Source organism: Aulostomus chinensis, chromosome 23, assembly GCF_037954235.1.
Source record: "Aulostomus chinensis isolate RoL2024-O1b breed Wild chromosome 23, RoL_Achi_v1.0, whole genome shotgun sequence".
NCBI lineage: Eukaryota > Metazoa > Chordata > Actinopteri > Syngnathiformes > Aulostomidae > Aulostomus > Aulostomus chinensis.
This window is the reverse complement of record NC_141342.1, coordinates 14970092-14986647: the sequence shown is the minus strand read 5'-3', so window position 1 is coordinate 14986647 and position 16556 is coordinate 14970092. Positions and strand designations below refer to the sequence as shown.

General features: G+C 41.5%; 1 protein-coding gene across 3 annotated transcripts in view; it reads right to left on the bottom strand.

Annotated features, from left to right (window-relative positions):
- Positions 1–16556, bottom strand: part of adkb (adenosine kinase b) — a 114271-nt gene that overhangs the window by 16556 nt on the left and 81159 nt on the right. For all 3 annotated transcript variants that reach the window (XM_086196079.1, XM_086196080.1, XM_086196081.1), the window contains exon 8: positions 1027–1062. In XM_086196079.1, the coding sequence (XP_086052205.1) occupies positions 1027–1062 (36 nt within the window). The remainder of the gene's footprint in view (positions 1–1026; positions 1063–16556) is intronic.

Sequence of the window (16556 nt, the reverse complement as noted above, 5' to 3'; positions counted from 1 at the left end):
AAATGTCAAAGAATTGTAACTACTAGAAGAGAGTCTACACTTTGCCCTTTGTGTTTTTTCCTGCCCCCCCCCCCCATGTGAGGCCTCCTCCATCAGTCCCCCCAACACACACACACACACACACACACACACACACACACACACACACACACACACACACACACACACACACACACACACACACCCTTCCCCCGCCTTTCTCCCTTCTCCTCTCTTAAACCTGTCACTGCCATCAGGATTGCATTTCTATTCCAGTCACGTTGATCACACCGTTAGTGATTCTGGATGACAATTATTCACACCGAGCGGAGCCATATTCAAGGCAGCTCTACCTTTGAAAGAGAGACGGCACTTAAAATACCTGAGCCCATTTACCCCCCCCCCCCAAAAAAAAGAAAAAAGAAAATGACAAAAAAATCACACACTGATTTCATATTTAAAGAAGAGTGCAAGGAATATGCAAAATACAAGCAAAAATAGACGAAAGGTGCATTAGTTTTACACTTAAGTAGAAACCCCAATTTAAAGCACATAGTGTACATTCTGTGGGGATAACGAGCATTTTCACTACAATAATCTCAAACCCACAGGTGGCTATAATTTAGTTATTAAAAGACTACAGTGTGTTTCAGTGCCGTGTCATGTTCTAGCAGAGAAGGGAAGACATACAGTATCATCCCTGAGTGCAATGAAGATAATGAGGAGGCTTTTTAGCCAGGCAACCTGATGAGCCTCAAGCTTGCAGAGAAAGGCTTGAAACCATGCCCAACTTCTCAGCTTCCCAAGAGGCTTTTCAAAATTCAATAAATAACATCTGTAGGCGATGTTGGGTGTAGACCTAGCAGAGTGCGTCATAACAGAGAGCTGGCTGAACAAAGAAACCATGACGACTGCCAGGTTTCCATAGCAACTGCTGCAAGGCCTGGAGAGTATAATAGCACATCAATCACTGTCCAAAAAGAACTTCATTATCAGCAAAAATAAACCTTTAGGATCTGTTTAGTGTGCAATTGCTGGTCAACTCACCTCAAAGCCTAGCTCTTTTGCAAACGTAGCCGCTTCCTGGAGAAAAACAAACAAACAGAAATGAGCAGTTAATTAGAGTCAAACACAGCAGAATGTAACACTCGGAAGTAAAGACATCTTCGCTTGCCTCCGCTCCTCACATGTGAAGCCATGCCACTTGAGAATAAGTAACCTGAGTTAGTGTTCTTCTGCCAACTACTGATTTAATAGGCATGCAGCCCACCTATTTAATCTATTGCCCCACTTCATCTCATCTTACCACAGCAGGATGAGATAACGCCGTGTCAACCAGCAGTCATAAAACCAACACTATAACCATGAATTTGTGTTGGTATTCGCAAGCGCCCGACACTCGAGGCATTCAGCTTCTTGTATATGTGCCTTTCCAAACAAATAGACTAGCAGGACTATGATGTTTTACCTACTAACAAATCCTGCGTACTTTTTTAAAAGGTACCATATCTAACATTTCTGCTTTAAAACATCCAAGCCCTGAGGGTGTGTTATCTTAACATTTAACATTTATCAAGATCGCGATGTTTTTGGATTGGTTGTCTTTTAATGGCATCATGTAGTAATCCGTCTGAGATCTAATTTAATATTCTATTTCAATGTTGTGTGTGTTTACTAGAAAGTGCTATGAGGCTGCCTAAAGATGGGTTGTGTTAGTTGTTCTATTGATCAATACTTCACTTGAAAGGCATCATTTGTTTCATGGAAACTTGTAATTCTAATTCATGAGCCAAGAATTTATGAATTCAGAAATGAGAAGACGCTAGCTAGGTACAATTTGCGGCTAGCAAATGAACACCGCTTTGCAAACTCTCAAATGTATAGCTCAGTATAATCGGGCTGTTCTTTAGCCACTCGTATGCTAAATACTCTGAAAACATTTTTTATCTACACTAAATAATATTGAAATAAAACAGTTCCTGTTCTACCCGCAATGGTGAAATCCTGTTTCCCAGTTTATTTATTCGTTACACTCAGCTAAGATATTTTTAACTTAAGGAGGTCTGATAGATAAAATGAAGTTAGCTACTGTTACTAGCTGAAATGTTCTGAAGTTTTGAATCTTAAACTAAGCTATCCATATGTTGTAGGGCTTAAACTTTTACAGAGTTAAACTTTCTCAAGAGTCTTGCATCATCTGTTTTGCAAGAGACATGCATGGAAATGGACCAAATCCCCAAACCCCAGACCAACGCTATGCTGTACACTACAACTGTGGAGCAAGTTACAGAACTTTTAATTGATTTCTCATATTGTACAGAAATATATAGAGAGACCGAGAGATGTTTACATCTGTTTCAAAACCCAAGGCGTGCTCTGCGAAATGGTTAGCTGTGAAGTCCAAGATGTGATTTGTAGCATATCGACCATAAGACACAAAATCCCTGGTATGATCCTTCAACTGATGACAGGAGCAGTTGCGAGCCAGTTTAGAACACTGCCACAAATCGTGATAGACAACCAAGTGCATTAAATTCACTTTTCACCCGAGATGGGGCATTGTGCCGAAGCTATGATTTGAAATAAACCAATTATGTGAGGAAGGGGGGTGAGGGGTGTCAGGGGGGTGGCGAGTGGTCATTGCATGACCTTGGGGAGAGGTTGGCAACCTGGTCCTCAAACAGAAGGGGAGGAAATGGCATGGAACAATAAGGTTACAGGTCCCTGGAGGAAAGCCTCATGACCCTCTGCCTTGGATCAACATCACAGCGCCAGTAATATGTCAATTCATCACCCCGTCTCACTCCTTTACCACACACACGGAGGCTAAGAGGCTAGTCAATTAGCTGCTGTAGTCGAGAAGCAGTTTTATAATGAGTAAAGGTAAGTGGTCTCTTCATTCTCCTTCCCTCTGCCTCTCTGTGCCATTGAGGGCCCAAGGTGTCAAATTTGCTTTCATTTACTTACAATCACATATTGACTTTTCTCCTCAGGAATGTTCCATCATATGCTGTATGTGGCACGAGCAGCTCGGACAGTCACCAAGCATTTAAAAGAGACAGAAGGGTGAAGGCTGGATGCTAGTTAGCAACCTCTGGAAATATGCAATTATTGAGACTGCACAGGCAAGTAAATGAAAGTGAGACGATAGACAATAAAAGCCACTCTTAAGGAGCTCAGAGCATTAATATTTAAAGATCTTAATATTTCAGGCTGGGTATGTTTTACATTTGACATGAGCTGTTTTGGTATGTTGCGGTAGACAGCTTTCAAATGACGGTCCATGTGCTTCTACAGCTGTCGCTACAATGACAAGTACTTAGAGTGACATCTGGGCAAAATCCTCTGGTGCTCAAAAAAGCATCTTGTTTGTTCAGAGATTGCTGTGATTGCGTGCTCGCCTGTGATGATCTGCTCCGAGTCTGATTCTGATGGAGAGAGGACGGGGCCTGTAAGTTCTCCTCCCTCCTCTCCTCCGGCAAACAAGGTAAAAGATAACAAGGCTGGCTGAGTGTATGAGCCCTCTGCAGCCATAGTTAGTATAAAGCCATCAGAATGTGTGAGATGTTGCTGCTGTCAGAGGCTTAAACAGTCAAAAGGATATTTTTAGAGAGCTTAAGCTAATAATCCAGAGCACAGTCAGGGGGGCGGGAGTCTACAATTTCTTGCCAAGCAAAATGAAAGAGGAAATACACACTTCATGCAAAGGGCAGTTTTCAAAGCTTCGCACGTTGTTTTCCTTGACACTATACAGTGACAGAGGTCTGACAGACCTGGTATAGAAGCTCCCACAATATCGTATGCACTGTGTTAGTTCTCAAGCAGTATTGATTTACTGTCTTCTTTTTAAATCAGCTAACTGAACAGGAATTAGTCCTTAAGTATGAAAAGAAGTTAGCATGTCTGAGCATTTGGTTACCTCATCTTTCTTCTACAGCATGAAAATATGTCAGTAAATATCGCACTTGTGAGTTTTCAAGATATTGTACAGTATGTCTTAAAAATGTCCGTTTGCGAAGAAGTGACTTAACCGGTCCACAGAAGTTGTTGGGGACATTAAATGTCATCACGCCGTACATGCAGAAGATAGCGAAAGAGCGATTCTTTGCTGTGGTGATGTTTGTTGCACCATGCTAGTGTTGTAACGTTAGCATTTACCCTTCAAGAATAATAAAAGTGGTGTACATTCCTGAAAATGATCTTACGCTGACGTAGTATTGCTAATGCAATGCTAACTTCCTGTTGGACTACGAAAATACCTTATCCAGCTGTACGCTATTTGCTGAAACTAAGGTTCTATGTAATACTTTATAATAAACAGGGTAATGTAATGTAACAGGGTGGGCATAGCTCAGGGAATATGGTGTCAATCTATCAATCACAGGGTCGCTGGTTCAATCCCCACTTTCCTTGAGCAAGGGGCCCTGAGTAAGTAGTCACATGTGTGGTAGCCTCCACCATCAGTGTGTATGACTGAGGCAACATACTGAGTGACATAAATGTAGAAAAGCACTATATAAGTAGGATCCAACCATTTAATTTTGAAATCCCTTTGTTAAATTATCCTGTGCTCCAGTGTTGAGTAACACTGAGGTTACCATTAAAGAAAAACTTGGACATGGAAATTTACTGTGGCCCAAAATACCTATTTCACTATCCTCACCTCATAAAAGAAATTTCCTACAGGCCAAAATAGTTCATGCATAGCAGATAAGGACACCTCAAAGGAAATCAATTACAAAAGTAGAGAGGAGGCCCTTGTGGTAAAATAGCTCCACTAACAATTTAAAGCAAGGATTCACTTGATTTTTCCCTAATATGTAACAAGTTATTGTTGAGCATATGTCACAGCAGAACTGAGTGTTGAAAAAGAAAATCCAATTTCAGTGTTTCCCAAAGAATCTAAATCAAAGAGCAAAGCTCAGTGCTAAGGTTAATAAAAGTTGATAAGCTGAAAAGCGTAACTCCCCGAGGCCATTCAGAAAATAGGCATTTGCTTGACCGTGTTAGCCCAAGCTGATGCTGAGGCAGAAATTGAATTGTATGTGACATTGGGTATAGCCCTGACAACTTATTTACAGCAACACCTGTTTTATTCCTTCTTTCTGGGCACTGCAATAAGAGCTTGTTTCAAAGACGTCAGTGCTTTAAGCCAAGAACAATTTTAGTGCAGGCTGATTTCCAATATTGTAGAAAATATGCCTTCTTAACTGGCACACTGGTGAAACACACAGGAGAACCAATATGAACAAATGACAATTCCCTTATAACTGAAACCTTTAAACCAAACTGAGCATGACTGGGTCATAACATTCCAAATAATGCTGCCAATTATCAATAGTTACTGATATATAACAATGGCACGTGACATGTTTTCCTTGGTCCGTACATGTAAGCGTAAGTCATCACTGAGGCGAGTCAGACAGCTTTCATAAATGCCCAATAAAAACAACATCTGGAATTCAACTCGAGCGTTTCCAGCCAGATTACTATAGCATACATTAGAGGCGGGTAGGTGGGAGGGGTGCAGAATGAATAACTAATCAAGGCGATGGCATCACTGGGGATTGTGAGTGCCCTTGACATGGCCTCAGGGTAACAAACATGACTCCCACTGTATGTCAGGACATCAACTGGCAGCAGGAGTCCAGGCGCTGCTGAACAGGAAGCTGCAGCCTCAGAGATATGTGGGCCGATAACGACTACAGGTGATTATTAATATGATCATGCAAGCTGATAGCACCTTACTCATGCCGGGTGGAAGGTAGGCGGCCGCCTGCTACTGTGCAGGACAGATTAGGGAGAATAAATCACCTGTACCGAGTCCTCCTGAAGCTCCCAGGAGAATGCAGCAATCCTGCTCATGCATGACAGGCTACAAACATGAGGGTAAACACACACACACACACACACACACACACACACACACACACACACACACACACACACACACACACACACACACACACACACACTCACACACACACACACACACACACAAACAGTAACAACACACTCCAGAAAGAAGGAAAGAGAGGGAAAGAGTTCCTTTTACAGCCTCTGGGAATTTACCGAACAACAACTGATGGCATTTCACTTTAGTTTTTATTGAGCCATTAAATGGCATGTTTAATTTCTAGCTAGTTTTTTTTTTATGCCGGTGCTCATGAAGTCTGCAAACTAATTTTTGTCAGACATCTACCATACACAGTTGGCGGGGGTCCAGCTCTCAAATGCATTACCTAGAATGTGACTCCATACCAGCACTTCTTTAATATCTCTAATGTCTTGTAACACAGTTGTGAAAAAGCACTTAGAGGAACCAAGAAACAAGTGGGAATTTTTAAACTCCATTAATTTCCCTCCACTTCATACAGCCTTCCACTCTTCAGATGGTGTTTTATTGTGAGAGAATGCACTGTTATTTGCAGCTTCTGTCAATTCACTTACCTCACCTCAGGTTATGTGCATTATTGATTTGATCGGTTTATTTTAATATCTGAAAAGACAAGTTAGATGAATGCTATATAAGCTTGCAGACAGAACTGATTTTATTAAGTTAATCGATGTTTCTGTAACGTGTGAATAGTGTTGAATAATTTGCCACACCTTTTAGTCAATTTTTGCCTTATAAATATTCATATAAAAGGTAATAAATTTAGTAACTGTACTTTGTGAGGGTCTCTGTACCGTGAAGTTTTACACTGCCGTCCAGATGAGATGCTGTATATCCGAAGCTGCTCTGATTTATTGTTTCTTATGAATATCCAGAGCAAAGAGGCCAACATTGACCATCTGGATCAAAATGTTGTTGGTTTAACTTCACACAGTCATTCTGTCTGAGAGCGTATACAGTGTGTCGGAAAATAAAACAACCTACGATGTTGCAGTGCTGCCTTAAGAAGTGTTCAAGCAGATTGTATTTGTTTTTTTTTGTTTGTTTAAAATGTTTTTTTGTTGGTTTTTTTTTTTACATTTAGAAATAGTTTTTGTCAAGTTTAGAAGCGCTCAGAAGAAGAAGAAAAAATAGACGAGTTACAGATGAACAGCGTCCGTGCTTGGTGACTTCTGGACGTTGGCCTACATTAAATTAAAAACACTGCAGCCTGCACCATAGTTTCCCTTCCATGTCTTACTAGAATATTCTTCTCTATTGTATCCTATTATATTTTGTATTTGAGTGGTGACACGAGCGTCAGTGTGGACATGTTGTGGTTAGTCAGGATTTGGAAAGTCTTTGTTCATCCAAAGCATGAATAATATAATAAAGTTAATTTGAAATTTTCAATAGACAGTTAATACTTTGGAGACTTGGTTCATCTGCAACTATTTTACATGATTAATTGAACCTGCTATCTGTTGTTTATTTATTTGAAGGTCCAGCGGTGATGCCAGTCATGCTGTGGTCAGGATTTTAATATTGCATTTATATAAAACATGTGGCTTCATAAACAACAACAATAAAACTATTCTAGGCTTTTGAGGACTTTCATACTGTACATGTGTTGCATTGAAAGTGACCTCTCCAAGATTTTATTTCCTTTTATACGGCAATGCAGTGTGGTCAAACTCCTCAGGAATATTAGTGGTAAACAGCAAGTTGAACAAACCCACAATCAAGGAAATGACCGTTTCCCCTCTCCGTTGGTTTTGATTTGATTTGTGCAAACTGAAACGAGGCTTTCATGTGACCAAAGGTAACGGTGCCCTTGCCTGTCAGTCCATTACACACCTCTAGCAACAGCCTCTGTTCTCATCTATCTCCGTCTGCCTACAAGGGCAGGAGAGAGGTCTCTTAGTAAGCCCACAGGGACGGCAGCACCACCTACAGCACAGGTCCAAAGGTTAAACAACCAGCAACATGTGCAGTACATAAATATCTCAGCTGATAGCAATCTCAGGACGGGAGAGCAGGGTTTGCATAAGGGGTCTCAGAACAGAGGATGTAACCTCAGATAGAGCAGGAGGGGAACAGGCGGGCATTCAGTCGCATCCGGCGGGGCTAATGGAAGCAGTGGCAATAGCAGCCGTGCACGGGGGGGTTAGTTATCTGCCTGACGGCCTTATCAGCACTAAGGCTCTCTATCACAAATCTCACCTCTGGGCTCTAACAAGGGGTCAGAGCACAACATCGGACTAACAGAGACTGGGTACCACTCTAGGAACAACACTGGGGTGGCGGATTTACTGGTCATATCAACAGCAGAATCACTTGAATTTGGTAATTAATATACATTTTTGCATCATGAACTGGTTCATCTTATCTCATTTCACGACTCTTTTATCTTCCTAAGCTGCAGAAAACTTCAGAACAACTTACCTGAGGACATCTGAGCAGCTAAAACAGCCAAGAAGTCATATTGGACAGTTTTTCTTTTGCTCTGGTTAAGATTTGTTTATTTATTGTCTGCACATTTTGTTTGGTTTTTGTCCACCTGGATTCAGGACTTCCACAATTTGGTAATTACCCTCTCTTAGTCATACATATGAAAGCAATTGAATAGCTATTTGGACTCCAGAGTCTTCAGCGCCCATTTTTATGTTCAGCGCTTCAAATTATCTAGAACTTTAAGAGGTTTAACAGCAAGTTAGGGAATCTATCTTTTATATATACATTTCAACACTTTTTCCTATTAAGTGTGATATAAAAAAATACTGATTATTTCCAATTCAATTTATTTTTGTAGGGTTATTTTGTTTCTGTTATGACATGGGAAACCAAAGCTGATGTTGGGGGTTTTCCAGAAACTTCTCAGACTCTAAGAGTGAAACACGAATCTGACAACTCCCGCACTGGTTTGCATTTGCTGCATATGGCTGGGAATCAAATGTCACCCGTGCAGTTTTTTTTTTAGCTTTTAATATAATTTCTCAATAACTACAGATTCATATTTATCCTTAACTTTGATGGTTCAGTATTTAGTCATAACATGAACATCCTTTACATAGAAGCCCTCATCAAACAAATTCAATCAGTACTCATCAAGTTAGTTGCCACCACATAAATCTTTCTGTATTTCACAGTATCTGGAGTTTGTGTAAGTGGCAGCATTCCAATGCCGCTGCTCCATGGGCGGAGCCTGGGTCTTGCTTTGGCTGGGCCAGCAACTTCCCGTTAGCCCCTTGCTACCTTGAATGTTGATTTTAATCAACTCTCCTAGACTTCCCAAAAATTCATCTTTTTTTCCGCCTTTATCTATTAAATTGTATTTTCATGGTGAGCCAGTTGTGAAATGCGTCATTTAGATTAGGTAAGAGTTCCTAGGGTTGTTTGACATTGAAAACAATTTCTTCCCTGATATAGAGCCAGAATCGGACCAAGCAGGTGGTCGTGAAATTCTCCATATTACGGCTTTAATCTCTGGATTTTTTTGTGTGTGTTTGTGATATGATTGTTGTCTGTTTCACGTCAAAGAACCATTAAGTCTTGATAATAACTGAACATTAATATTAAATACTTAACTCTTAGTTAACTGATAGCTCATGCTTAGTTCATGGTTAATTACAGTGTCTATCATTTACTAATATTGGTCATTGAAAATTACAACTAACATGGAAAACTTGGGAATTTGGGGTCAAGTTTTACTTAAGGGATACTTATTCCCCACTTTACCATGAGCCTTAAGTAACACTTATTCAGCACTCATATATAAGTAAGCATTAACTAACCATTAATAATGTACTATTATTGTAAATAACTATCTGTAAGTTATGGGATGGCTATTATTCTTCCTTTAGTTTTGTCGAAATATGGCAGTTGGTCAGTTTCTTGCAACTTATTATCCAGTAAATTCAACAGACATTTGGTTGCAGGCGCTACAAAACAAAAGGCCAAGACAGCAAACTGCTTTTATCTGCACTGAACTGTTGAGAACAGTGACCATGACCTCCTGTGTATAATAAACGTATGAACATTTGTCCTGCTCTATTTACCTCTTAATGAGAAACAAAGATTTGCTCTGCAGGAAGTTGCATGTTTCAGAGAAAGAAAACGACAAAAAAAAAGGGGGGGGGGAGGAAAAGAGGAAAAAGCTCTCGGAATAATTCAAACCATGTGCGGCAGGCATTGGGGACATGAGAGCTCTGTCTGAATAAATTGGCCATAGAAAAATTGAGATGATGTCCAACAAGTTATCTGTTGATGTGGCATAAGATGGCTATTTGCCAGATGAAAAGCTGCATGGAGGGCAGGGGCCCCTCTACCGCACGGCTGAATCATTTCACATGCGTGCACATGGCTAACAAGTGATAGATGGTGCACAGTGAGCAAAATAAACACACGGCTGCTCAAGCGGGAAATACTTGGCATGATGAAATCTAAAAGACCAACAATAAATTAGAAAACCATCATTTCATTCAATTCTACGAGAAGCACTGGGCAGATAAGCCAGTGGGCTCTATAATCCAGGGAAAGAGGCAAATGAGTCTGATATTACAGGTGGGTTTCTTATGCTTGTTGATTGTGCTTTTTGTATGAATTTTCCAACCATGAGAAGGACAGGGGAGTCCTCCAAATGACACTGGAAAACCTAGGCTGGGAATACAATCATGAGTAGACAAAGGCCAGTCCTCCAGCCAACTCCATGCGGATAAGAGGATTGGAGATGGAGGAAAAGCACGCGGCCAAGCTCGCAAGCAGCAGTGATCTGGCAGGACGACAGGCATGAAGATTGTAAGGGTATCTGGGAAGCCCGCTGGTGTTCAAACTTCAGCTCGCCTCTCCAGCAACAAGCAAGATATCCTGAACTCTCTCCTGCTGTGACCATCAAGACCATGGCAACTATTGATGTGTCCCCAATGCAATTTCTCCTCTTACATCCATGATTATTCTCCTTTAGAGGACTTCACCATGTGCCCCCGGCTGCCCGACTGGCTGGCTTTCAATCCGCCTCCTTGTTAAAGATGCTCTATGGTTTCACATTTCACGTTGCACTGCCAAAGACCCCCTTCTCTTAACCCCGGCATTTTCAAATATTTCATGGTTCAATCCCAGGGTTGAGGAAGGCGGCTTCAGCATAGCACAATTACAGTGGTTAGCCGGACTCCCCTGGTGGAGCCACACTGGCTCCCAAACTACCATGACTCGCTCAGAATCAGGCCAGGAAAAACAGAGGAATGTCGGAGATCTTTCTACTGTACTCCATCTTCTCCCAGCATGTATACAAAAGGCTGAGCCGTGTTAATTTATGGAGACTGGATTCTTGAAGTGACACGCAATCTTGTGTCTTTTCAGAATCCTAATACGAGTTAATAATTCATGATAAACTTGGGATGGATATTACTGCAATGCCAATAGCAGTGAGTTATCTACGACTCTATTACAGAGTCAATTCAATACCTCATAAAAAGAATGCTGGTTACATGGATGTCGACAAGGGAAGTTTAGGTCCATAAAAGCACATCAGATTTCCCCAGTCATGCAACAGACTCCTTGCACATTGCATGAATATACTCTAATAATTCACATTTACCAGACTATTACGCTTGCACAAATTTTTGAAGTACTTACAGTATGATGCTCAGTACAAAAAAAAAAGAAAAAAGTATCGATCATTTCCTGGCCATTTCGTTTGCAATGATTGTTGAATGAAGACATCGACTGGCAAATTCTCACACTCTGGCCAGAGTGCTAAGCCTTTCCTAAGCTCGGTCAACTAATGATGATGTAGTTAAAGACACAGTCAGGAGAAGCTTGTAAACTGTCACAAACAGTACTCAGCATGACGGCTTATTTTAGCTGTGTTAGCAACTAGAGGTGGGAGAAAGGAAAACTTGAGTCACATATACGTTACATATACATCATTACTTTTTCTTTTATTTCCACAATTGTAGATCGACGCTTTCTTCCTAAATTGATGTATCACGATTGCTATTTGTTTGTTTATGCACAAGAATCTTGATTGTCTCAAACACTAGGCTTGATGATCATATAATTAAAAGAAATACACATTTGTTGTACATTATTCACGACATTGTTATGTAGACATATGCTGTTTTTGCAAGAATAACTTCAAAGTTCAAGTTCATTTGAAGATGCTCAATTCATTTTGGCCTGCTGATGACTTCGAACACAGAAATATGCTTTATTATACATTGTATTCTTTAGAAATGTAGATTTTCCTACAGTTTAGTATTTAAGGGGCAAACAATCTAGCAGTTAATTGTAATATTAAGCTACAAGATCTGTAATTTTAATCGACTTCACACCCAAGTATATGAGAGTAATGAATCGGGAGATAACCGTATCATCCCAGGTCAGATAGGCAAGTTGCTCCTGACTGAAATATCCCAACAACTTCTGAATTTCCATATAATTTTGTGCCAACGTTCACGTCCCCTATAGTCCCTCTGGTGCCACCATGAGTTTCATATTTGTATGGCAGCAAATTCATTTTGCTGATCTTCTGATGAATCCTGAAGTGCCATTAACTGGTCAAAACTTTTTATTTTTTGGTCCAAGACTTTGGCTGATGTTGAAATACTTAAAATATTACTGTTAGCCGCATGATGCGCCCGGGGTTAATTACGGCTAACATAGCGCGCATAGTTAGCGGCTTAAAATCAGCCCGTCAGTTAGCATCATCATCATTAGCAAGCTAAAGAACAGCCTCAAAATGTCACCTTTATTCAACATTTATTACGAAAGGATTATAGAGAAGTCAAGGAAACAAAAATAAAAAAAAGGTATCTTTTTTCCATCAAGGAAATCATAAGAGTTAATACACGCCATGACTCATCACTGCTCGCTGACTGTACGTCACACTGAAGGTCTATGTACTCTGAACGGAAGGTATGTGACTCATCACAGGAATAGCACATTCAATTAAAATTCCGCCGTGAAAGACACAAAGGGAGAGAGCAGCAGCTAATACTTCATGTCTCTTCCTCCAATGACACGTCGTGATTGTTCCGCTTCACTGGCTTTAGAGATGGTTCTGTGTTCATTCCTCCCAGTTGGCCTGTGGGGGCCTTGTGAATAAACACATGGAGGTTAATGTCTCATGTTCTTCAGTGTTCTCTGCAGACAGCTCTGACAGGAGCAGAGAGAAAGACAGGGAGAGAGAGACAGAGAGAGAGAGGGAGAGAGACAGAGAGAGAGAAGAGCCTAAAAGGAAAGCTGTTTCTGTAATACGCTAATCTGGCTCTCACATCTCTTTGTTTTAGGCGGAGAGAGACGGGATATTTTCCGGAAGCTACTGTTGAAGAAGCACATCTCCAGTCTGATGTGGGTGAGCTGTCAAGGGGAAATTCTTTTACCGATTTTTTTTTTTTTTTGCAAGAACACCGTTCTTACCCTCAGGGGTCTTTAGTGAACTTGCCATCACCCACACATACTGACAGCAGAGAGTACGCACTTTCACGGTCCCGCACACGTCACAGAGGCGATAAACAGCCACGGGCCTTGCCACAGAGATAAGGCTTCCAAGCGGTGTATCAAACAAACAAAGCCAGATGACGAATCTGGGGAGATGTTAAGAAATGACGGCATATTGCCCATGCATTGCCACTGCCTGCCTTTTTTTCCCCCCAATGCGCACACACACACACACACACACACACATATATATAAATATATATATACACGCCCACTTAAGTCTGTCCTGGAAAAATCATTAGAACCCCCCCCCCCCCCCCACACACACACACACACACACACACACACACACCCCACCCACCCCTTATACACACACACACACACACTGGATACAGATGGAGAAAAATAGGGCTGAGAGCCAAAACGCCTGAGGGGCTTTTCATGACAATAACCTTCTGTAGGACTGCTTGTATCCCTCCACCTAGATCACGGAGAGGTGCTGAGGGATGCATGGGAAAATAAGCCAGATAACCACCACAAAATATTAAGCGAGGAGCATTCACACAAAGTACAGAGGAGGAAAAAACCCGTGTCATTTTACTCTGGTGGCCTGGAGTGATGGCTGCCTAAATGCTCTTTTAAAACAGCTTGAACATTGAAATGATGATGGTTCCTTTCGCCTCAGCAAAGCACATTAATACATAGATGAATGCCATTTCCACTTTTGTTAAATGGTTCACCTATTGAGTATTCAATTACAATGGTTGTCTCCCGTTTGGAAGATGAGGCTGGGGCTCATATAAATAAGCTCCCTCTGAGTGTTGTAGAGCTGCATCAGACAGAAATGGAAGGAAATGTCATTTAAAATAGTATCACCTCCTGTATGGTGCTAGTACATAAAGTTAAATGATAGGGGAGGGAAAAAGGTCTGCTGTGGTACAAACTAAGCTCCTCATCTATGGTATCATTTTATGAAAGACGCACATTCTTAAAGCATTTGCACATACAAAAGGAGTCCAAGCACATGAAATGATCTAAATTAAGAAAGCGATGAATCCAAGCTTCTTCTTCTTTAAAAAAAAAAAAAAACATCAGTCAGGGTGATTAATTCTGTCTTGATTAATCATTCCATTTGTCTATGATGGGTCTTAAATTCCACAATACAAATTCGACAGTAATGATCCAATCCTTTCCCCCCCTTTGTGCGGTTTATCTCTCATGCTCAAATAGCAAAAGAAAATTGTGGCTAATTTTATCGGCAAATCCACTGGCATGTGGTTTTTCCAGCGGTAATGATTCCCTCATTCGGGCCTAATTAACTGCAGCCATTAAAAGGAGGGAAATGCAATGCCCTGGGTTTCATGTCAGGTAGTCAGAGGGGGGACAGCACAGGAGGACTCAATTAAGCCTGTACTGTTCCCAGGTTATCACACGACATTTTAGCCAATTAAATGAAGTAGTGTCTGAAGTCTGTGCGCCTCCATCGGCACCATCTCAGAGGCCTTGGCAACGCAGAAACAGCGTCGCTAGCCTTTCCACCTCCCCACCCGAACAGACACTACACTATGCCCCAAAAAGGCAGTAATTACAGAATGGATGGAAGACTGTTATATAAGTACGAGGCTGCTGATAGGTCAGGCAGGGCCTGCTGATGCCAGGTTTCAGACAAGTACCAGCAGGATCAAATTACAGCAGAATTACCAAGGGTAGACTCAGTTAGGAACACAGACACATTTCAACATCAGACGCAGGCAAAAACAAGAGAAGAAACAGAGGCTATTGACGTTTAGGTTTTTTTTCCCCTAACTTTTTTATTCTTTGGTGTTGCATGACTGTTTTGGAATGTCAAACGATGAAAAGGAAATTGTGATCTAACTGCAGTGAGATCCAAGTCATGACAAATATGCAGCTCTTGATTCTCAAGGTTTTAATCTTGCTGAAAATGATTGCCACTTTTGAAACATCTACCGTTTTAAGAATATTTTCTTAACTGTGCTCAGCTCATGATTTAGTAAGAGCAGGAGTGGGGGGCTGAGATGAGCATTAGCCTTCGCTTACGGTAAATTCTGCCAGGCTACAAGAGTCAGTTTGCATGATCCTGACTGTCACTGACTTGTTATGAAAGCATTGCGGGCTGACACTGATCCATCACTTTGGGGGGTGGAAGTTAGGGTGAGAGGACGGCCAGAGGCTGGAGAGAGAGAGAGAGAGAGAGAGAGTGTGTGTGTGTGTGTGTGTGTGTGTGTGTGTGTGTGTGTGTGTTGGGGGGGGGTAAGTGTGGGTGAGGCAGCCCTGTTGCCTGTCACTCACCATGCACCACTGCATGACCGCCAACCTTGTCTGACTTGTGCACAATGGGAGGTCTGGGGCTGGACTGTATGAGCAGTCATTCCCTACTCCCTCCTCCTCCCGGCACCCAACAAGGGGAGGAGATGGGGGGGGGGGGGGGGTAAAAGGAGTCAAAACACTCTGGACAGACATTAGTCCTGTACAGACCCTGGAAGACCTCACCGCTTGAAGCAACTGAGTGGTGAATATCTGCTCTGTTCCCCGAATGGAGCTTTTTTTTATTTGGCGGGTTCATCCCAAGAACAAGCCTTGGCAGAGCTTCATAAAGATAATCTCTTTCAACAAACATACATTGCAATTATCCAGAGTCATTAAACTGTAATGATGAGGAGGTATGAGCAAACTTCTTAAGTAAACAGTTACACAGTACCTCCCACCTGAAAATACATAACGCTTGCAAAATGTACGCCGCGGATTTCGGAGACAGAATCATTCCTCACGGCAATTATATAGTGAGAGAGATGCATACGTTAAAAAAAAAAAAAAAAAAAAAGGAGGTTTATAAAAAAGCTGAAGTCAGCAAGTGAAATAAATCCACCAAATGCTGATCAGAGTCATCCAGCAGTTCTGCCCTGGTCCTTGGACCCCCCCCCCCCCCCGTCTCTGACCTAAAGGCTGACTGTCGTAGCTTTATCAGTTCAGACCAGTGATCATCCACTCCCCTGCCTCCAAATATACGGTGCACTTTGTCCTCAGTTGAGCTAAGCTGGACATTTGGTGGACAGCTCCCTGAATTATGACCTCAGTTTGACCTCCAACCAGCTACTCAGCAAAAAAAAAAAAAAAAAATCAATAGCCTACGTATTGAGATGGATGATTATTGGGCAAATTTGCATTCACGTCTTTATAGGGCAGCGGTAAGTTAAATGGATGTCAAGGAGTAAATGAGGACAGTGAAACAGGAGATTCTGAT